The sequence below is a fragment of the Falco rusticolus genome, chromosome 3 (assembly GCF_015220075.1).
Source record: "Falco rusticolus isolate bFalRus1 chromosome 3, bFalRus1.pri, whole genome shotgun sequence".
NCBI lineage: Eukaryota > Metazoa > Chordata > Aves > Falconiformes > Falconidae > Falco > Falco rusticolus.
Genome location: NC_051189.1, coordinates 46,689,530 through 46,712,432, shown reverse-complemented (window position 1 = coordinate 46,712,432; position 22,903 = coordinate 46,689,530). Strand labels below are relative to the sequence as shown.

The 22,903-nt window shown below is 40.1% G+C and overlaps 1 protein-coding gene across 5 annotated transcripts in view; it reads left to right on the top strand.

The window, feature by feature from the left end:
- The window catches only part of LYN (LYN proto-oncogene, Src family tyrosine kinase), a 53,272-nt gene that overhangs the window by 14,314 nt on the left and 16,055 nt on the right, over window positions 1-22,903 (top strand). For 3 of the 5 annotated variants that reach the window (XM_037379626.1, XM_037379628.1, XM_037379629.1), the window contains exons 2-10: window positions 7,259-7,395; window positions 8,814-8,862; window positions 8,952-9,057; window positions 9,395-9,493; window positions 9,596-9,699; window positions 11,202-11,351; window positions 12,597-12,749; window positions 20,331-20,513; window positions 21,443-21,519. In XM_037379626.1, the coding sequence (XP_037235523.1) occupies window positions 7,264-7,395; window positions 8,814-8,862; window positions 8,952-9,057; window positions 9,395-9,493; window positions 9,596-9,699; window positions 11,202-11,351; window positions 12,597-12,749; window positions 20,331-20,513; window positions 21,443-21,519 (1,053 nt within the window). In that variant the 5' untranslated portion in view covers window positions 7,259-7,263. The remainder of the gene's footprint in view (window positions 1-7,258; window positions 7,396-8,813; window positions 8,863-8,951; window positions 9,058-9,394; window positions 9,494-9,595; window positions 9,700-11,201; window positions 11,352-12,596; window positions 12,750-20,330; window positions 20,514-21,442; window positions 21,520-22,903) is intronic. The other 2 variants (XM_037379627.1, XM_037379630.1) reach the window with 1 other exon arrangement.

The window sequence follows — 22,903 nt, the reverse complement described above, 5'->3', positions numbered from 1 at the left end:
GCCTGGCAAACTGGCTTCTGAGCTTGTACAATAGAATTGTGCTGCTCAGAATGGGTCTGCCTTTCCCAGAAGGTAATTTTTAGTCTTGTGATTTAATCATGAGTGATAAACTAGATAGCTGTTATCTTGCTCTGATAGCGGTGCACCCTTGGAAAATTTGAGGGTTTTGCTTAAATGAGAATAAGTTTGAGGAAATCTCACAGTAACATGCTTGTTGCGTACTTTTCCACTACAGTAATATTTGCATTTTGATGGTTACACTGGGTATTAACTTGTTTCTTTTCTTTGCCTCTTTGTATAGATATGTATGCCAAAATATTATTTTAGTTTTGCCTCCTTTTCCTAAGAAAAGATTGAAGCAGCTAAAGAATTCTCTAAATTTCCTCCTTTTTTTAAAATGCTATCAGCTGGGCTACTGCATCTCACATCACGCGAACAATGGGAATCTACACTGGGCGAGTCTGTCATAGTGAAACACTGAGCAGATTTAGGCTATCCATGTTCCTCTTTACATACATTGCAGAGAGCACATGGTCATTTATGCCTGTACCCATGCCCCTGTGTGTGTGTATTTATATATCTGCTCATAAATATGTGTATCCTGTGAGGGGTAAATTCAGTTTGGGACACATAGAGATGATGCAATCTGGACCCAGAGAAATAAGCCAAATTAAAAAAGAAATTGAAGTACATGAGGTGAGGAGTGACTGAGACACATAACCATTTCAGCAGAAAGGCAAGGGAAGAACAAACTGCTTAAGTTCCCCTAGATGGTCTCCAGTGCAAAAACAAGATGTAGGAAGTGAAACAAGACCACAATGAAAGCTGACCCAGGATTTCTGTGTTTGCAAGAGTCTAGTTTGATAGGCATTCAGGACTTACAGTAATATTTAATGCATGTGTGTATATCTATAATATTATGTATAATATTATTAAATATATGTGCACACTTTTTATATATTATTCTATATATTTGTGATGAATTACAGGTATAAGAACAAGGCTGAACAAAACTAGAACCGATCATTTTTGAGACAGGCAAAGAATAGGAATCTACTTCTGTTCAGTTACTCTCCAGTTTAAATCTTTCACATTACTCCCAACCACAGATAATTTATTTTTGTCATTCTAACTCCGGTCTAGTAGCGCATCTTCACTGGCACAAATATGTACGGAGCAGTACTGATGAGTCTTTGCTGAGCTCCACTACCTCAAATGAAACTTCTCTGTGTTCCCGGGAGGTTGCTTTGCCATTCTGCAGCATGTGAGGAGGGGTCAGAACTGAACCCAGGTTTCCCAGGCCCCTCAGAGATGGTCCTCCTCATAGTCCTGCTAACAGAGGTATAGAAGGTGGCTGCAACCAACACTCGGGTACCACAGATGATGTGGAAGCAGACCAGCATAAAGTGAAAGTCGGTAGTAAAGGTTAAGAGAAATTCCTTAAATTTAAGGTTTTTCCCATTTTTTTTCATGGAATGGGAAACTCAAGCAGTTGGTTTAAGTGATGTAGACGGTTGGATGGGGTACAGAGAAAGCAGGTGCTTGTGTTCTCAGGCAGACAGGGTTTGTAATTCTTCCTCCTCAGCACTTCTAAGTTGATCACACTGAATTTGTTTGTTTATTGAGACACTTGACCTTGAGGGTAATCCTGAGAAGTCTCACATTCTCAGTTAATCAGGAGATCTGATAAAGGCAACGCTTTGTCACCTCTGGCTTTGTAACTTTTGAAGTAGCGGTGGACCAGCTGGTATTGAAGGCCAGGATGACATATCTGAAACAGAGGAGGGAAATGATATTATTTTCAATTTTTGAAAGAGATGCTGAAAAAGAAAGTTATGTACACCTCTGCTGTCTAAGCTGCTCTAAAGCCTAGAAACTTTAAGTTTTAAAGTTTAAATTCCAGGTTTAAAACCAGTTGTGTTCTGTGTATATACATAGGTGTGAACGATTGCTCCCTGATCTTTGATTCAGAAACTTAAATATAGAGCAGCGTTCAAGACTCAGGATAATTTAGGGGTCTTGATTTCCGCCCCCCCCCCTTTTTTCTTTATACTTCTTGATTTACTGTCTTTTATTTGTACTGCTAAGGAATGCCTTTTATATATATGCATGAGAAATTTTGTGGCTTAAGTCAAGAGTTTACTGCTTATAAACCTTGCAATTGCATACAAATTTATTTTATTTATGTACCTGTTAAAATACATATGTGTATATCTGTTAAAAGCCTAATCTACCCATAGAACTGGTGTTAGTATACATGATTACCGACCTTTTGAACGACAGACATTTATTTGATAAAATGAGAGTTGCTCGTATACTCAGTGTTGTAGTTCTAGTTCTCTTAGAAGTTATTTTATTATTGGAAAAGCCAAAGTGTAGTGTATTTTAGTTGCTTTATAAAGGTTTGCATTTTCTGCAAAAACTAATATTAAGCCACTCATGAAAAATCTGTGAGGATTTGAAAATCATTTTCATGAAAACATGACTTTGATCAAGGAAAGCCCAGACATTTCAGGTGGATTTTTAGGAAGTGGTTTCTAATGTGTACCATAAATAGTGTATGTAACAGAATCACAAGGAGAAGAATAGCTGTGAAAAATGAGATCATCTTTGTAGATGGTACAAAGGATAAGTGCTGGGAGGAAATGAAACCTCGAATGCTGCTGATGGTGGATGGACAGGTGATGGTCACAGGAAGCTTGACTGCTTGCAGAAGTGGTTCTTGTGTCTTTAGACACACAATGCTGCTGGTTATGTATCAAAAGGCAGATAAAGCAGTAGTATTTTGGGGATAGACAGCAGTTTTTAATCCTGGAAAAAAGGTTGCACTAGTTTCTGACCCCCGCCGCTAATCCATTTTGGAATTAAGACCCAAGTGCTGCTGTAGCAAAATGAAATAGGGGATTCAGAGTGAAAATTCAAGGCAAATACCTCTGTAGACATCAGAATTGGTGTCTGTGGAGCAACCTGCTGCAGAGTGTGATGGTTCTTATGGATACTGCTGTGGCTTTTCAAACGGTGCCTGAACTTAGATTCTTGTCACTACACTGCAGAGGGTAACTGAATTACCTGTCTTTCCCTCTTTGCCATGAAATACAGCATGCTGGTTGCTGGAAGAGCAGCTGTTACTTTTTTAGACACTTGTTTATAAAAGTTAGCAGCTATGGTACATAGTTTCTTTTAATTAAACGTTTATCTTTCATGTCTAGAGGTGTGGACAGGACACCAAATGAAAAGCATGGATAAAAAGTAGTGAATCCTGTATTGCAAAACTGTTGGAATGGGAAACATCTGAGCAGGGCCTGACAGTGATGCCTCTGATGTCTAAATTATTTTAATCTCCGATGAACAATTAACATAGTCTCATTTGTAACGATGCTGTGCTCTTTGGATTCTCTTGATATCTGCACAAAACGCTTTCTTGAAGCCCCTTGTAATATGGCCACAGAGCACTATGCAAATAAACATTTTACACTGAGTGAAATATTTTATTTATGCATGAGTGAACTTCCTTCCTTCAGATTTTCCTTAGGACTACTGTTATAAACTGAGAAAAGTGTACACTGAATACACATTTTGTATTTCAGAGCTTCTTTTTTGTATGGGTAATTTGCTAGGGTCAAACATTTGTGAACTTTGACAATGATACAGCATTTTGTATTTTGAAATCCATTACAATGTGTGTTGATTGAAACTTTCCCATCAGCGCCTGCTGTTTACACTGGCCCTATGAATCTTTACTTTGATACCACTCTCAAAACCCTGGGAAAGACCCGGATCAGATTTCAGTAAAAATGTGTAATACTGTACTGGAAGCAAATACCTCTGGCATTGCAGATGAACTGAGCAGGCATTGAGCAGAAGCTTTTGAAACCAAGACAGTTACATTTGCTTTGGGCACAGGACTGATCTTATGGAATTTTAAATGTGCAGTCTGGAACCCAGTGCGCACAGCTTTACAGAGGGCTAGCATGTACAGAAATATAAGTTCTTGTGGCCTTTGAAGAGTTCAAAAATCTTTCATTTCACAGTATCAAAAGAATGTGTGCTCATTGATCCAGTTTCTACTGCTTAAAAACTATTTTTCAGCTTTGTTTATGCTTTGTCTCCATTGTCTGCCTATACTTCTTTAGAAATAATGTAAGGTCAGAAAAATGAATGTTAAATTATGTATCATATACTTAACTATATTGATACATATTAAGTGTTTAACATTTGGTTTATGTTACTCCATATTATACATGTTTCTTTTGCAAGATTTAAGAGGCTTGTTTTATAAAGAAGCTAAAATTCTCAGGATGTGTCTATATCAGCATGTTAGATTGGTATCCCACTCCTGAAGCAGTTGCCCCCACTTGCTAGGCTGTAGTTCATGTTGTGGAGCAGAGTTGGAGTGGAAGAACGAGACTCCTTTCCGAAGATGCAGTGTGGGGCTTACCTTCAGGTAAACCCTTGCTATGGTCTTGCTCCTTACTGGATGTTCAGTCCTTGGAGCTATACTGGAGTGAATGGGGCAGTAACCCCCCTTGAAGCAGATATGGGCTTCAGCACCAGCTGTGGGGGCCATTTGCTAGTGTAGACCTAGCTAAGTCCTGTGAGGACCACGGGCTTTCATGTCCCTGAGGAAAAAAACCCAAAACCCAATGCTTCATGATGAGGCTCAGGATCTTCTCTTTGTTTGGTGCCATCACGGGTGTCATCTCACACATTGTATTTGTATGATTTCACAGATCATCAAGCAGGCTTCTGTGGGATTACGGGGTGGGGGTGCCCGCACATAGGCATTACTGAGCCATTGTTGTTACTGTCAGGAACAAATGCTAACCTTGAGTTTAACCGCACAACCTCACAGCAGGCTTAAGTTACAGCTGTTCATGTGCTTTAAGATGCAGGAAAAAATCGGAATAAAATTGCTTTTTTCTGAGTTTACACTGGCACTGGGCAAGCTGCAGTCTCTAAAGATATCTTCAGCATTCTTACAGCAATAGGGAAAGGGATTTTTGGCTGACAGCTTAGATCAAATTACAGATGTCCTCCACTTTAGCTGTTTATTCTGTAGAAGCAGAACTATTCAAGAGCAAAAAGGTTAGCACTTAGGTGGCTAAATACCTGATCTTGCAGATGCAGCAGGTAATTAAACACTGGGCTTCCTGATGTCTAGGGTGAACTTGCAAACACCAGCCTGCCTGTGGGTGTACAGAAATTTCCTAGGAACCATTAACTACAGAACAAGAATCATCTACATATCCACAATTATAAATAAAGAAAATATTTGTAAAAAAACTTTCTCGGTATTTTAAAACAAGTATGTAACCCATGTAAAGCTGAGAATTTGGAAAAATCTCCCAATGGGTATTTTCACAAACTAATGTTAAGCATTAAAGATGTTTGCTTCTAAGGGAAGACCCTGGCTGAAGGTGCCCCCCAGTGCCTTCAAATGAATATGGGAGCACTGAAATATTGGCACACAAGAAGAGAAAACTCTTCTCTGCCTCTATGGGATGGTGATGCCTGGTCAGTGCCTATTGATTTTCTGTACGATTCCTTTTATTTTTATTTCAAGAGAAGACGAGAAGGGGAGCAATGAGTTCTCATGCTGCTTTTAGACCAGTATCACAGTTCACTGCATCACTGCTGAAATCTTGTGGACACCCCATATTTGTTGGCAATAGGTGACAGATAATTTGCAGAAATGGTAGGAGAGGAGGTACTTTCCTCTCCTGTTCAGAAAAAAATGTTCAGCCCATGGATAGGAGAGTGCATCTGTCATTATGTGGCACTTCCTTAATGGCACGATGGGAGATTAAATGCAGGTGATGTGGGAAGTTAGGAACTGCATTGTGGGAGTGAGTGCTTGTGGCCTTGGTTTGTTGCTTTAGTCAGTTAGGATTATGATTATTATTGGTATGGCACAAAATTACATCTTAATATGAAACCAGACCGATCTGGCTAATTTTCCTACCTGCACAGGTAGGGTGTGCAAGGCACCACCCCACTGAAACAGTTGAGTCTACAAGTGCACACCTCTGCTACCTTAACTGTTTACTGTGATGATCTTTTATGTACTAGAGATGAAGGTACAAGTGAGATGTAGTGTAGGGTGTTACTGCCTGCTTTAGCTTCTGCAGCTGCATTTTAATCAGTGCTGGTTTACTTGAGCCTGTATATGCACAGAGCTCTTATTTTAGGTTTTACATTGTTCTTCAAAGAACTGGCTTTAAAGATTAATTAGGGTGGAGAGGGCAGCGAGAGTGTGTGCCTGCAAGGGAAAACATGACTGTGAACCTAGCATTAAAGCACTGACCTGAAAGGAGGGAGAGGGGAAGGCAGGAGAGGTTTGAAAAGCATTCATAGTGGATTCTTGGAAGAGTAAGTATAATTACTGTCCTCTGAGGGAGGAAGATGGAGATAACGTTGTATATCTGCCTGCTGAAGTACTACGTAATTACATCATGGGATTTAGCAGTCAGGTTCCAGTCATGTAGATGCTAACAGCTGTATCTCATCTGATTTAGCATGGATGCACATCCTGAGAGAGGGATCATCCTTCTAAATTGTATTGAAGAAGAAATACTTGTATGGTGATTTGCCATCACTGATACACACATCGGCTATTTTAGACTGCTGTAACAGACCTGTTTGAACAAGGCGATTCATTACTGAAGGTCACAGTAGCAGCCTATCTACCATGGAGCTGGGACTGTCCAAGTCATCAGCCTCACGTGAGATGGGGATTTGAATCAAATGGAGCTCCCTGCTAGACAGGCATATGTAAAACGGAGCGGGGACATACAGGCATTGCTAACTCCAGCTGCAGTTCTCATCATTTGGACTGGAATTTTTTCCCACATCTTGCAAAGCAGCTTTTTCACTAAACCACACAGAAATCAGTTGTCACTACAGTTATTACGTTTTTCTTGTATCTATTCTGAAGCTCACAGAAGTATCAGAAAGATACAAGGGGGTTCAGGGGCGGGGGCAGATTGGGGAGAAAAAATGGTAAATCTGAAAATGTTGAAATGGTAAATAACTATTCTGAAATATTTACTTCATCTGTAGATGGAGACAAGAAATCATTTCTTTTATTTGCAGCAGAAAAGAGCTTTCAGCATGTGTTCCTAACCTTCAGTTGTTCTCCTCCTGAGCTATTGTGTATGGAAAGGAAGCACGTTTTTGCTGCATAGCCCAGATGACTGCATGGGAAATGGCTTGGTTTATGGCATAATGTTTTTGTTTAATACCTTTTTTATTCCAACAGGAAATATGGGATGTATAAAATCAAAAAGGAAAGAGAATCTGCATGGAGATGGGCTAGATGAGAAGAATGAACCAGTACGTAAAACTGAACGAACTATTTATGTGAGGGATCCAACGTCCAATAAACAGCAAAGGCCAGTAAGTAGATAGTCTCAGGGGAGAATTCCAGTAGCAAGATCAAAGCATGACTGGCATAACTTAAATTTCAATCCAAAGCACATGCATGGAGAAATTCAAATGATCATTAGTCCACAGCTGGGCTTTTAGTGTTGTGCAGTTCACCCTCAATAAATAAGTACTCAAAGAAATAAAAAATAAAAATTGGCGGTTTGTTACTTAATTATTTTATGTTTGTCATAGTTTTCTGCACAAAAACAGTAATCCTTGGCAACACTTGATTTAGATATAGCTATGCCTGTAGAAGAGTGCTAGGTGACTTTAGAAAACCTGAAGTAATTTAGATCTTTATGGGTCCTTATGGGTCCCGTCCTTATGGGTCCCTTCCAACTTGGGATCTTCTATGATGCTATGATGTGCAGACAGGTAGAATGGTGAAGAGGTTTCGATTGCATCTAAACACAAAACCTCATGGATGCAGCTGCAACTACTGCATTCAATTTCTGATGCAGTTGGGAGCATCATCTCTGGTCAACATTCTCTATGCTTCTAAAAGCATCAACCTAGGGTTTTTAATAGCTATGGGAACCAGGTGTTGATTATTCTGTTTAAAAAGGCTGAAGTAATCATGGGCGATTCTTTACCAGCTCCAGTCTACTTTCTTTTTTCTCAGTAAAGGCTACTCAACCTTGCACAAGGTGCGTAGGTAAGGACAGGAGCAGAGCGGAGGGTATCGAAGGGAGCAGGGCTGTGCGGCAGGAGGAACAAGCTAGTGGCAGTTCTGTGTGTGCTGCCTGGCATTAGAAAGGAAGGGTGCTGTGAAGGGGAATCCTGTCGGATACCAAGTTGGTTTGCTGTTTTGCAGACTGACTGGTACCTTTTCCCCCACCCTCTCTGCCGTGCTGAGGAAACCATATGTCCTGACCACCCTTACTCAGGGACCGTGCTCTCTGCGGGTGTGCACAACACCCTTCCCTCTCACCAGCTGACACAGTGGACTCAGCACACTCTCAGTCAATGTACACACGTCACAAACTACCATGATTTTTTTTTAATTACTCTTTCTTTTTTTCTTGCACGATCTTAGCAACATAACTGTGCTTGTAGTTCTTCAGTGTGACAGCTACATGTTAGTAACTGCCCTGCTAAAGTGCCCTGCCTAAAGCCTCATCAGCAGAAGTCACAAAGCTGTGAACTTCCTCCCCATGGCTTGCGTCACGCCTTCCCAACATCTGAGCTGCTCAATTAAAATTCTAGTGAGGACTGACTATATTTTATGTTGTAATTCACTTTTGAAGAATGGCAGGAAAAGATTGGAACATTTCCTTTTAATTTAAGACATATAAGATGATACCAAAGCAACGGAGTAATATGTGATTGTAATGTAAGTTTGTCACAAAGATCTAAAACTGCTTAATTAAAGACATATTTTATTGTAGGCAAATCCAGAAGCACAGCTTTTACCAGGACAGAGGTTTGCCAATGAAGGTACGTTTTCATAGGAATCATTGCTGCGTGGTATGCCCTGTCAGCCTGCAAAATAATGGAAACATGCCTTTGGCTTTCTACCTTTGTAGAAACAGAGGAGCATGGAGTCATTGTGATAGCTTTGTATCCCTACGATGGCATTCATGAAGATGACTTGTCCTTCAAAAAAGGAGAAAAAATGAAAGTTATTGAGGAGTAAGTATGACAGTACTGATTGTATTGTAGTTTTTCTTTGGGCTCACCTAATTCCCTTTACCATGTTTTCATATCCTACTCATAACACAAGAGTATGAATGATAAGAGAGTACATATGAAATACAACTGCATGTGGAAATTTTGGTAGGACTTGGCATCTGCCCTTGGTGACAGTAACCTTGATCTGATGGAGCCAATGGCTTCTTAGGGGGCTTGAGTTCAGAGGAAAGATGCTTCCTTTGTCTCCAGTGTGGGCAATGTTATCAGCACAATAGGACCCAAGTAATGCTTAATCATTTTTCTTTCCTGTGGATACTACTGTTGTTTCTATTTTCAGGCTGGGAGAATGGTGGAGAGCAAAATCTCTTACCACGAGGAAGGAAGGCTTCATTCCCAGCAACTACGTAGCAAAAGTAAACACCCTGGAAACAGAAGAGTAAGTTCTCCTAGGCTCTAGCAAACTTCTTCTTCACCCTGGTGGTGTATCCTTTGTGGTTGGGGGAGAGAAATAGTTCTGACTCTTTGAAATATTTTTCAGGTGGTTCTTCAAAGACATAACCCGAAAAGATGCGGAAAGACAACTCCTGGCTCCTGGAAATAGTCCTGGAGCTTTCCTTATCAGAGAAAGTGAAACATTAAAAGGTAAGCTTTGAGGTGGGTTACTTTGGAATTAATAATAGTTGAAGACTGTCTTCACCAAAATTGGCATCAGGTGGCACTGGGTGTGGAGTAGTCCCAGTGTGTCCTATTGTGTGAATTTTCTGCAGTTCTGTAGGAATGAGAAGGATCAGAAAATTACCAGGAAAAGGAGAGAAAAGAGTTACAGGTTAACACCCAAAGCTGAGATAGAAATAAAAGAAAAAAAGTGTGTGTGTGTGTGTGATTATACTGACAAGAAGCAGGAATGAAGGAAGTGAGAGGTCTTTTCTCCTCCTAACATTTGTGATTCCTTTACTGCAGAACACTTTTCACTGTAAATAGTAGATGCTGCATTTTATAGTCTTCTGTTATTGGGTCTGTATCCTTGCTACAAGTTTTAAAGTTTAGTTATTGCATAATGAGTGTTTACACTTCTGCACTACAGTGTGATTTTTTTGGCAAAAAGCTTTTTGCTTGAGGTTTGTGCTGTAGACAGAGCTCTTGGTACTGAAAAGCTTAGTGAAGTTTCCAGGCTCTTCAGCTGGAACTTTGAGAAGAGAATCTCAGGTTCTGCCCCAGCATCTGGACTCTGACGGCAGCCTGGCTGGATACTCTAGCACTGGATCCTCCAGAAGAAGATGCATGTATCCCTTCAGAGGATCATGTCTGTTCTCTCCTTGGGGTGGCTTTTCCGGCCCTAACAGATTCTTGATCAGGTAGCACTCTGTAATGGGCCCATATCATTATTTCTGTGCTCTCAGATAAGACTCCTAAATGAAGTTCTCGGAATAAGACTCTGAAATTCAACGTAGTCTGCTGAAAGTAAGGCAAAGTGCCCCCAAAACATTTTTTTTCTATCCCCTTCTGTCACTGGATCTGTGTGTGGGGAGAGAGACAGGGTGAGGTGGTTTCTTATCCTTTGAAAATGGATGACAAGAATCGTATGAGTAGAAGAAACAAAGAGCCCTGTAGTTAAGGGTAGATGCTGTGCTGCCCAGTCTCAAATCCCAGCTGAGGTTCGGCTTCCTTAGGACTGACAGGTCTGCTCTCCCTCCTGTATGTCTCAAGCCATCTCCAAACTATCCTTTTGCTGGCTGGCCCGCCACGTCCAGCATGTTTTTTTTTTTCCAAAACGCTGATCTCCAAATTTCAGCGTCTGCCGGAGTTGTGTGAGAGCCCTGCCCTTGCTTTCCCAGCCAGTTCCACTCGAGCTGGGGGCACTTTCTGCAGAAGTGGCCATTGGATGTGGAGCTGCCTGGATTATGGAACTCCTGAGTTTGTTGAATAAAACTGAAAAAGAAAATGTGATTGTAAGCATTTTGGTGACTGGTTCAGGACTGGCTGTTAGCTAACTTCCTCCTGTTGATTGCAAAACGCTTTTTGAGGAAATAAGGGAGTAAAAAAAAAACCAGATAAAAAGGTGATTTTGTTAGGCTCAGCTGTGTATATGGTGGACACTGTAGACTTTTGCTATCTGTTAATGATCATTCTTTCTTTATCCACAGGCAGCTATTCTCTCTCCATAAGAGACTACGATCCACAACATGGCGATGTTATTAAGCACTACAAAATTAGGAGTCTAGACAATGGAGGATTTTACATCTCTCCAAGAATAACTTTTCCCACCATCAATGATATGATCAAACATTACCAAAGTAGGTTGAATCAGTTAGTGGTTTACTTAATAGAATGCGTCAGTATCTATCTTTTTTTTTTTTTTTTTAAATAACCCAGGTATGCGTGTTATCAAAGATAAAGTAAAACTGGTTGGAACCCAAGTAATGTTGTTATCATAATCAGACCTAATGCTGCTTGCTCAGTGGCATACCATTGTGAAATAAAGAATAGTTTTAAAAACACTTCATCAAAGTTATGATGATGGGAAGCTATAGTAAGAATTGCCTGCACTGTAAATAAATTAATTCTGTATTTGAAAGTAAATTTGTATTCACAGTTAGCGGAAATACCTATAGACTTTTGAATGTCTTCCTGTATCTGGTGTTGAATGTGGAATTGTTTTTATTTTTCCTATACAATTATTTATTTATTTATGTATTGTTAATGGCATCTTGAAGGAAGTAAAAGCCCATTGACTTCAAAGAAATAAAATTGTACCCACACAGAATGTACATATATTTATTATAAAAAAAGAAGAGGGGGAGGGGAGGGGTAAGGGACAAGGTTTTACAAATGTTTTTGCTACAGAATTGACTTTTCATCCTGCATAACCTCCTGGTGGGTAGCTCTAAATTATGATTTTTTTAGTCTTGACATTGGGAAGACAAAGAAGAAAAATGTAGGATAGAAAATCATATAGTGACTTTTCAAAGTCACACTGAGAACTTGGCCATGAGATTACTCTGAGTTGTTAGACATATGTGGTAATTCTTTGGCACAGCTGGAAAACCTGAGAATTATTTGATATTTGTATTAAAGTTGTAGCTGGTCAGTGTCTAGAGAAAAAATAATGGTGACCTACTTATGCGTGCATGCACATGTGTCTGAAACCGTGCTGCAAGAAAATTTAATGACAAATTCAGAACACAGGTCCCAAGCCTGACTCCAGTGTGTATGTATCTTCATCAACATACTGTCAGTAATCAGATCTTGTACTGTATTTATTTGGTACAAATTGTACTAAACCCCCTTAATAATCTGATGGTAACCAGATGCCTATGGCACTTCTTCATTAAATTTGCCCCTGAATACCAAATTTCAGTTCAGAGGCATTTAGTTATGTGAAAGCACCAGAAAGGTTACATTTTCATCAAAGCATCTATTTAGTCTGAACATTATTTTGAACTGGTTAGGGCACACCTGCAATGAAATAATATTTGTCTCAAGTGGAGAGGCACATAAGTGTAACAATTTTTATATTTTGTTTTTCCTTTGAAAACCAGAACAATCAGATGGCTTATGCAGAAAGTTGGAAAAAGCCTGTATTAGTCCCAAGCCTCAGAAACCATGGGATAAAGATGCATGGGAAATTCCAAGGGAATCGATTAAATTAGTGAAGAAACTTGGAGCTGGTCAGTTTGGAGAAGTCTGGATGGGTAAGTTTATTCCTTTGAAATGAGTATTTAAATCTGCTGAAAGAAGTGTCATAGCAGAGTCATTCAGAAAGAGTGGTTACGAACCTTGCTCCAAACTTGTGAAACAGCAAAACCATGGAATCACAGAATCACAGCATGGTTTGGGTTGGAAGGGACCTTAAAGATTACCCAGTTCCAACCCTGCTGCCATGGGCAGGGACACCTTCCACTAGACCAGGTTGCTCAAAGCCCCATCTAGCCTAGCCTTGAACGTTTCCAGGGATGGGGCATCCACAATATTAGGCCCAGAATATACCTTCCTGTGAGGCGAGAGGCTTTGTGAGAGGAAAGATACTCGATGGAGATGTGGAACAAATCCTTTGGTGTCTTTTAAAGGAAAAAAGTGAGTAAGCACGGTAATTTAGAAGGCCAGACAACAGGGTAGATTTTGGTTGTGCTTTGTGGGGGAGGTAGAAGGTTATAGTAAGATGTGACTCCTGATTCTCAAAATCAGTGGGCCTCTCAGAATTTTGTTTCAAATCAGAAAGTAGTAAAGAACATGAAATAAAAAGAAATTGTGCATTTTAGTGATTATGTACAGAGTTTTCATTGTCTCTTGGTAAAGAAGATGCTGCAATGTGATACATGGGACTGCTATACTGGGTGAAAAAAGGGGACACTTTATCCAAGATTGCAGTCTGCCAGCTTGCTGCTCAGAAAGTAGGTGACCTATGTAGTGAGAAGATTAGAGACTGATCACCCCCTACCTTGAATTATCATACAAGTCCCCAATAATGAAAGTATCCTAAGACTTACAAGTTGTAAATGTTAATATATACTTGGCAAAAAATGATACCGTAAATTATTATAACCATAATTAGCTTTGTTTGCTTAAAACCAATATTTTCTTAGACTCAGTGACTTCCTGTGGCAAGGGGCTATGACCAGTATCTAATCATATTCTGTAAAAATTATTTGATCTTCTTGCTTCTGAAATGCTGCCTATTCGGGCATCTGAGTATCCTTTTGGGTTCCATATTGCATGTTCTATGTACTATTCATTACTTACACACTTGTTACCTGTTATCATCTTACTTGAGATAAACTGTACCTTCCTCCCAAAGTCTTCATTAGGGTGTTTTTTCAGGCCAAATCATTCTCTTAAACCTTCCCTGAATCTCCCTTGGATGTTATATTTAAATGTTACAGTTATAATAATAATAGATCAGGTGACCATTATTATTATCATCATCATCATTATCATCATCATCATTATCAAGCAAGATTCTATAGTCAGGACATTTCTGAGCAAGTTAAAAGTGCACCTGAAAGCTTTAGAAGACACAAAGCTATGAAGGGGCTCTGATAACCCACAGGACTGTGGCAGTCTGGTGGGAATGTCATTGCTTTGAAGAGATGCTCACATTTAGAAAAGTAAATCACAGAGTGATGCTGTTTGAGTGGCAAATCCCACACACAACTACGGTGTCAATCAGAAAGCTCCAAATCAACCATACATGCAGTCTTTGGATAGAAATCACATAAATAAAGCAAGCAACACATCTCTATAACATAACATAGGCAAACTCGGTCTTTCATCTGCCTTCGTAAGAAAAAGCTTCAGAAACCCTCTAGCTATGATACATGTGAGTGACAACTTAAATACTAATTAAGACAAGTGTCAGCCATTGTGCAATTTTCTCTATCTATATATACCAGCTCAAGAAATGTTTAACTGACACTGAAACACTGTGGAAGACTTTGTGGCAGAAGGTAATCACCTGCTTGAAAATGTAGATAGTTTTGGGAAGCAACTACTTCTGCACATACGCACACAAAGGCATAAAACTTTAAAAGGGTGTTTCTGGTTCAAGATGTTTCCCCTTTGTGTCGTTATTTTAACATCTAAATTGGGCCTAACCCCTGCATCTGAATTGCTGCACTGTGAGAAAAATTAATGTTCTGTGAAAGCAATTGCTGTGTTTCCTCTTCTCTGCTTCCTTTCTGAAGCAAGAGAAGCTGATTTGCATGGCACAGATCCTCTCGAATCAGGAGCACGGTTAATCTTAGTACCAAAGAAGTTCAAGCTGGAAAAGACACATTAGGTCAGCAGTGCAGTGCAGGGTGTCAGCAAACACTCTGTATTTTAATGGTCGAGCAGGGGCATCAGGAGTTAGGGGGAGGTACTGAGGAATAACCTAGTTGTTACTAGTTGTTACGCTATTCCTGATGAAAGAGCTAGTTGTTATGTTCTCTCCTCATATAGAACAAAATTATTTGTCAGCCATAGAGTGAATTAGAGAGAAATACTGTTCCATGATTTAATACTAAATAAATATCTTCTTGATAAAGGGTACTTAGAATTGTGGTTTCAGAGGGAAGAACGTCCCAATCAGGGGAACTAGGGTGCCCAGTAAAGAGAGATGCAGAGCTACTGGAGAGAGCCCAGTGAAGAGCCACAAGGATAGTTAAGGGGCTGGAGCATCTCTCCTATGAGGAAAAGCTGAAAGAGCATGGACCATTCAGCCTGGAGAGGAGAAGGCTCATGGGGGACCTCATCAATGTATCTAAACACCTGAAGGGAGGGTGCACAGAGGACGGAGTCAGGTTCTTCTCAGTGGTGCCCAGTGACAGAACCAGAGGCAACGGGGACAAACTGAAACACAGGATGTTCCCTTTGAACATCAGGAAACACTTTTTCACTGTGTGAGTGACCAAGCACGGGCACAGGTTGCCCAGAGAAGTTGTGGAGTCTCCATCCTTGGAGGTATTAAAAAAACAACTGGACACAGTTCTGGACAACCAGCTCTAGGTGACTCTGCTTGATCAGGGAGGTTGGACCAGACAACTTTCCAAACCCAACTAGTTCTGTGATTCTGTGATATGTAGGAAGATGGAGATAATGCTGTTACTGCAATGTGAAGATATGCCACCGTATCTTTTATAGACTTTTTGTTTTAGTTTTTCCATAAGTACTCTTTGGGCTTCCAAGCTGACATCTTCCTCTTGCACATTCTGGAGGGAGTTAGCTTGGGGGAGGACTAAGAAAACCCTATGAATATACAGCAGGCCCATATATCCCAAGCACTCGGCTGTGCTCCTGTGTGACCTGTGCAGGGAATCTGTCACTTACGAAGTGGGCAGGAGAATCTACTCCAACTCTGAAGAGTTTTTTTTTTCACACAGAGAAAACTTGCTATAAAGGACCATCAATTTTCCATTTCTGTCTGTCACTGCACGTGCATTTAATTTCTTTCTTCATTACAGCTCTGTGTATCTTGATATGTTTTATAAAGACTTTCTGGTTTTAGGCTATCAAGTTAGTGTATATGTGTGTGCTGGGCATCAGCTGTGCTGACACGATAGATGAAAACAGCATGGCAGAGTTGTGTTCCCATGCGATGCCCTCCACCGCTGCAGTGGTTGGAAGGCTGCAGCCTGGGCTTTCTGCTTTCACGTTTAGTGGGTGGGCTGTGTGGAGATGAGCTAGAGATAGAACTACTGTTGCATTCCTCTGTTCCTCAGCTGAGTGATGGCTGTAGTTAGTGAAGGGGGAGTGATGTGCTCACATGAAATAGGATGCAGAGAAGCTGCTGTTCCTCAGTCTCTTCCCCAGTACCTCCTGCAGTCGTAACAGCCTGACACATTGTCTGGCTTCTATAGTGCCATACCTCCATAGCTCAAACAAGTTGTTCCCAGTACAACTTTGCAGAGAATTACTGCAAAAGCAGAGGAAGGAGAAAGCTGCATCTTGGAGGCTTGTTCACAATGTTGCTCGTCTTTAGTCCTGGAGATCTGGTCAGATACATTAGGCTCAACCTTATTACTGTCTGTTATGAATTCCTATCACAGCTTGGCCGGATTAAGCCTGGGCAAGATTCTGGGGGCAACCTGGATGTCCAAGATACCGCTCTGTCAAAATAACTGTAATCAACTCCAAAGTGAATACCTGAAACACTAACAGTTTTTGGAGGATTCTATTCTGACATGTAGAGAACAACATGGCTCTCTGCGTAAGTGATCATAGCATTTGTCAGACTTGCGTACTATTGCTTGCATCACGTATCATTTTTAACAGAAGTCTAAACTGCAGAGAGACTTGCTGCCTGCTGTGGTAGGAAAGGTTTTTGACCACAGAGTTCAGTGCATCTGGGCAGCTTCTTGAGTGATGCGATGAACCAGAATAGCACTGCAAGAGCAGGGTCTATGTTTTATGCATTTTTGTTCCTAGTGTGCACTGATATGATGTGAACCATAATGCTCTGTGGTATTAATAATCCATGAAGAGAATTCTCAAGCAGGGCTAAGAGAAAAGTTAACATGCCAAACGGAGCCATTATGGTGTATTTTATTAATGAGGCACATCTTGCTGGCATCTCAGGTGTAAAAGATTCTCTCATTCAGTAACCTCCAAATTAGAATATAAGTAATATGCATTTTGGAGGTGTATTTTCTTATGCAGCTGATGGAAAAATCAGAGTAAATCACACCGTAGAGGTACTGTTAGTAAAATAAAAGACATCTAAAATGAATCAATAAAACTTGCCAGTATCAGAAATGGATTCTAGCTGTGAAGAATCTGAATTTTATGTTAGATGTTCTGGGTGTAAGCAAGAATTTCATTGCTTATCTATCTTTCTGAATTTGTGTTTAGGTAACAAACTGACCGTATGTTCATTCATATCATACAGCAAGGAATACAGTGACTCAGCCAATGCTGGGTTTACACCCAGAGCCGGGTTCGGTTCAGCCGTGGCAGACCTTAGCGAAGGGTTCAGAGCCCCAGGTACTGTAGGAAGTGGGAGTGATGCAGTGCTGTAGCTACCCCTTCCCACAGCTCCCCGTCTATCACTCGAATCCTTCTGTGATGTAGATTGAACCTTAAATCTGCTGTTGCTGAAACGCTTTGAGGTCACCAGTTTTCTGTCCGCCTGCACAAAGCCTGGAGTTTCTTACCTGTACAGTAAGACTGTGCTTGTAAAGCAGATGATCTTTATGGAAACTACCACAGAGGTTCTCACAGTAATGGCAAGTAACCTGGCATGAGGACTAGGACTTTGTTAAGCTTTAAAAAGATGCTGCTTGCTCCAGATTTGATGTGGTGCTCAGTCCGAATCAAGCTAATGCTGGTTTTGCTGCTAATGAGTTGGCAAAAGAGGTGACAAACAGCAGCTTTGCCAAACTGTCAAAGGTCTATTTTCTTACAGGTGCCATTGTGTGTGCTCATAGAGTTCACAACCACCTTTCCTCGGTGTGTTGGTGTCCCATCCCTCCCAATACCTGATGAAATAAGTGATCATGGGAGACATCAGTATCAGTTATCTCTAGAGCTCTCATCACCTAATTTGCTTTGTGTGTTACCACCAGAGGGTCAGAGTAGGCTTTCCTCTGGCAGAACACCTCAGTGTCACTGAAGTATTGTAGTAAACTTTCTGTAAGTAGAACCCTAGTTTGGTGGATCTCTTTAGTGAATGTGAAATACCGTTACATATTTAATGTGAAGTTTGTTGGTCGCAATTACTTCACAGAAATAATGATATTAATTGGCGTGTTCAATAGAGTATTCAACAAATTGGGAGTGGAACTCATGCTGTGCTTTAGGGTGTGGGGTGGAATAGTAGAAAAAATACAAATATGCTTTCTGCTTCATAAGCAGAAATATATTTAACATCTGGTTTTCTGGTAGATAGAAATTGTATACCTGAGCTTTAAGAGCAGATTTGACCTGTAGTTGTCATTTCTTATTACTAGGTCTTTGTTATGCTTCGACATGATCATGTTTGGAAAAATAGATTTTATAATCATGCAGGTGAATATTTTGTCATAGATGTAGTGGCCTTTCTCAGGTGATGATTCTTCTTTTAAAAAGGTGATAGAAGATGTAGTGGTTAGAGCAATCCCTTAAGATCTGGAAATTAGTTCCTTGCTTCGCCACTGTTTTCTTATGTTAGGATGATGTCATGGTTTAACCCTGGCTGGCACCCAAGCCCCACGCAGCTGCTCACTCACTCCCCTTCACCCAGTGGGACGGGGAGGAGGATCGGAAAGGAATGTAAAACTCAAGGGTTGAGATAAGAACAATTTAATAGGTAAAGCAAAAGCCGCGCACGCAAGCAAAGCAAAGGAAGGAATTAATTCACCGCTTCCCATGGGCAGGCAGGTGTTCGGCCACACCCAGGAAAGCCGGGCTCCATCACGCGTAACGGTTACTCAGGAAGACAGATGCCATAATGCCAAATGTCCCCACCTTCCTCCTTCTTCCCCCAGCTTATATATTCGGCATGACATCATATGGTATGGAATACCTCTTTGGCTAGTTCGGGTCACCTGTCCTGGCTGTGTCCCCTCCCTATCTCCCGTGCCCCTCCAGCCCTCTGGCTGGCAGGGCCCAAGGAACCGACAAGTCCTTGACTTAGTATAAACATCACCCAGCAACAACTGAAAAACACCTGTGCATTATCAACATTGTTCTCACATCAGAGCCAAAACACACCATTGTACTAGCTAAGAAGAAAATTAACCCTATCCCAGCTGAAACCAGGACAGATGATAAATAGTGTAAGGAAATTGTGGACTCCCATTTGGAAGTGTAGCCATTGTGGCAATACTGACTGGATTGTTGCTGAATAAGGAAATGAGTCTATTTCATTGAGTCATGAAAGTTTTACCTCTTCCGAGAAATATTTTTGTGATGTTGAAATGGGTATGGTGGGGGACAAAAGGTGCATTTGTATTCCTCAATCTTACTCTCTCTCTCTTCTATTTCTTTTATTTTTCAATTTAAATGACTTCACAAGATAAACTTTAGGATCAGTGCTTGCTACTCTTTAATGATATTTCAACATTTATTTAATGTTTGGAAAACATTAAATCAGGAAATAATTCACTGCTTTTCTCTTTACTGATAGTTGCTTTTTATATAATTAGAATATTACGTTAGAAGGTTTGATAAACAGAGAAACGAAACAGCCACAGTCTCCTCCACTCTTGGCATGGGCTATGTGATAAGAAGTTAATCACGTTTTAAATCTTGTGCTGAACACTGCAGGATTGCAGTCCTGGCAGCATATCTTTGTTGGTCATGAGAACGCTTGTGTGATTGCACTTTCCCGCAATGCCCTGTTTTGAGTGCTGAGGGTTACAGAGAAGGTTATAAGCATGAGACTGGCATGCATAAAATGGCTATAATCATGGGATTTAAAGATGCTCCAGAATCTTGCAAACTATCCATGGAGCCTATTAAATTCTGGGACAATATAAGAGGACATTCATTAAAACATCTCTTGACTGAATATTTTATGGGCAACTTGTAAATGAAAGCTTAGCATGAAGTAAGACAATTTGCTTGGTTCATTTTTATTTTTTTTTTCAGATACCTGATTACTGAAAAGAGGGAATGGATTATTTTTCACTGCAATGTTGTATCAGTTGCAAAATAAAAAGGAATTCTAGCATAAATATTTGTGATACATCTGGCATTTGCTCTCAGGCTCTTGGCTATTACTGGAATCTAACCTCACCTGCTTTACAAATTCTTATTAGTCGGGGTGCTGGGCAGCGCAGAGTAACTTCAAGTGCACTGATCGTATTCCCTCCTTTTAGGTTACTATCACAATAGCACAAAAGTTGCTGTGAAGACTCTGAAGCCTGGAACGATGTCTGTGCAAGCATTCCTGGAGGAAGCCAACCTCATGAAAACACTTCAGCATGACAAGCTTGTTAGGCTTTATGCTGTAGTGACCAAAGAAGAGCCTATTTATATTATAACAGAATTTATGGCAAAAGGTGAGAACAACATTGGATCTGCAAGACACGTTTTAGTAAACTCTTCTGCTTCTCCTCAATTAGTCCCTTTTCTTTAAAAAGGAAGGCATAAAAAAAATGAAAACTTGGGATTTTAGCATTATTTTTCTGAGTGCTCTGAATGCAGCTGTCCTGGAGGAGGGCTGGGGCTTTACTTCTATGGCTCATTGCTGCATTTGTGGAAGAAACTATTTTTACAGTTTTCTTAAATGTAGCATTTTTTAATTGTTTCAGATGCAAGAGCATAATGTCCAAAACAGGTCTGGTTCCTTTGGGCTACCGACATAACTTTTTTGGTCTGGTGTCATAGCAAGGCATTTAAAACAAATCTTAGAAATTGCCTTGATCTGGCCCTTGAATTGATAAAAATCTGTGTAATAAAGTGAACGATGAGTGGTCCTGCAAGGATGGCTGCAGTATTAGAAAAAGACAACCTTTTATTAGAGCGTTACTACACAAAATAAGTGGTGTTTCCTTCTCAGGTTGCCTTGTGTAGTAGCTTTTCTTGTTTTGTTCTGTTTTCAAGCAATTCTGCTGGTAACTTCACAAGTGTTGAGCTACTTATTCTTTGTGACTTGGAAAGAATTGATATGTGTGATTCTTCTAGACAGCTTTCCTGATAGTCTGTAGACTAGGGTACTTATCAAACTCAGCACCGCTGAAATAAGGTATGGTCTGATGGGAGTTTCCTACGTCCAGGAAAATGGCAAAACTTGGATGCCTGACATAATGTCTTGGATGTTACTGTTGGTAAATCATGTAGATTAAAAGAGACTGCCTTACTGTAGTCAACTTGAAAATACATCAAAACATTTCACTGTAAACTTTTGTGATCCAGAAAACTGGGAACCTGGCATGACCTTTATTTTGGTAATAAGCTCCACTGACTTAATTTTTCTCTCTTGTAACAGGAAGTTTGCTGGATTTTCTGAAGAGTGATGAAGGAACTAAATTGTTGCTTCCAAAGCTTATTGACTTCTCTGCTCAGGTACATTTTAAGAAATACATTCAAAATTAATGGCGTTTATTTCTCTCTAAGTCTGAAACTCATGCCGGGCAACTTTATCTTAATTTTTTTTGCATTATAAAAGAATCTAATTTTCAAGTAAGTTTTGTTCTGAGTAAATAAGGTTACTTAAAAGGAGGGAATAGAGAAAAAAGGTTTCAAAGGGAATATATGAAGTTAGGCTTAAGTCTTAGGTACTGCTGGTGACATGCTCAGGTGGCAGTGATACCCTACTTAGATGGCAGTGGTATGCAGCTGCTTTCCTTTGGGGAAAGCATTCAATTCAAGTGGCTGTGAGTTGAAAGTGTAAGTGCAAGTTTGTGAGTTCGTGCTTATGAGATTCCTTCAGTGTTAATAAATGTCCCTCTTTTACTTTTCAAGTTGGGTCAACTGGTCAAACTGCTGTTAACCTCAAGGGACTATTGTTGGTTTCAGAGTCTGTGTGTAAATTACTGTGAAACAAATGAAATCTAATTAAATGATGTTTCAGGTACTGGTACCTGATTTATGAACCAAGGTGGCTGTTTCAAAATTTGCAAGTTATCCCATGTCATAAATGAAATCTGTAGAGAGAGACTCCAGAGTGATTTGTGTGTCAAAGCCAGGATCAAAGGTGCCGAGCCCAGTGTTTGGCCTCGGACAGTTGCCAGCATTAGATGTCCAGGGAGACATATAAGAAAATAGAGTAAGAATTGTGCTTAATGAAGGCATTGCTGGTAGGTTATTGTTTCACCAACCTTTTAGGGTTTTTATTATGCATTAGAGTTTACAGACTGTTATACCCTATTACAGTAACTTGTTACAATTCATGAGGAAAGATGAGAAAACTTTAAAAAGACTTAATAAAACATTAGGGATTTATACCAAAAATTCACTATAAGAATATTATATGACTGTTTTATATAATTATTGCTATATAAATAAATATAAGATTAAATACTAGGAAACATTCCTTCACTGAGAAGGTGGTCAAACACCAGAACAGGCTTCCTAGAGAGGTGGTCAATGCCCCAAACCTGTCAAGTGTTTAAAAGGCATTTGGATGATGCTTTAACTTCTGGTGAAAGTGGCCTTAGGTGGTCAAGCAGTTGGACTAGATGATTGGGAGACTCCTTTCCAACTGGAACTTTTCTATTCTATGGTATATTATATATCACATATTGTTATGTAGTTGTTCAATATATCAAATACAGATTTTTATTTAACAGGTTCAATGCAGGAGCTGGTTTTGCTATAATTGTTAGTTCAGTGTAGCTATAGGGCTTTCTAAGTTTTTTGAACTGTTTGGGTAACTTGTCCTTAAGAATTTAGTGGGGCAAAAGCACTGTAGATGTGGAAAACCTGCGGGATCCCAGGTCAGTGTCTG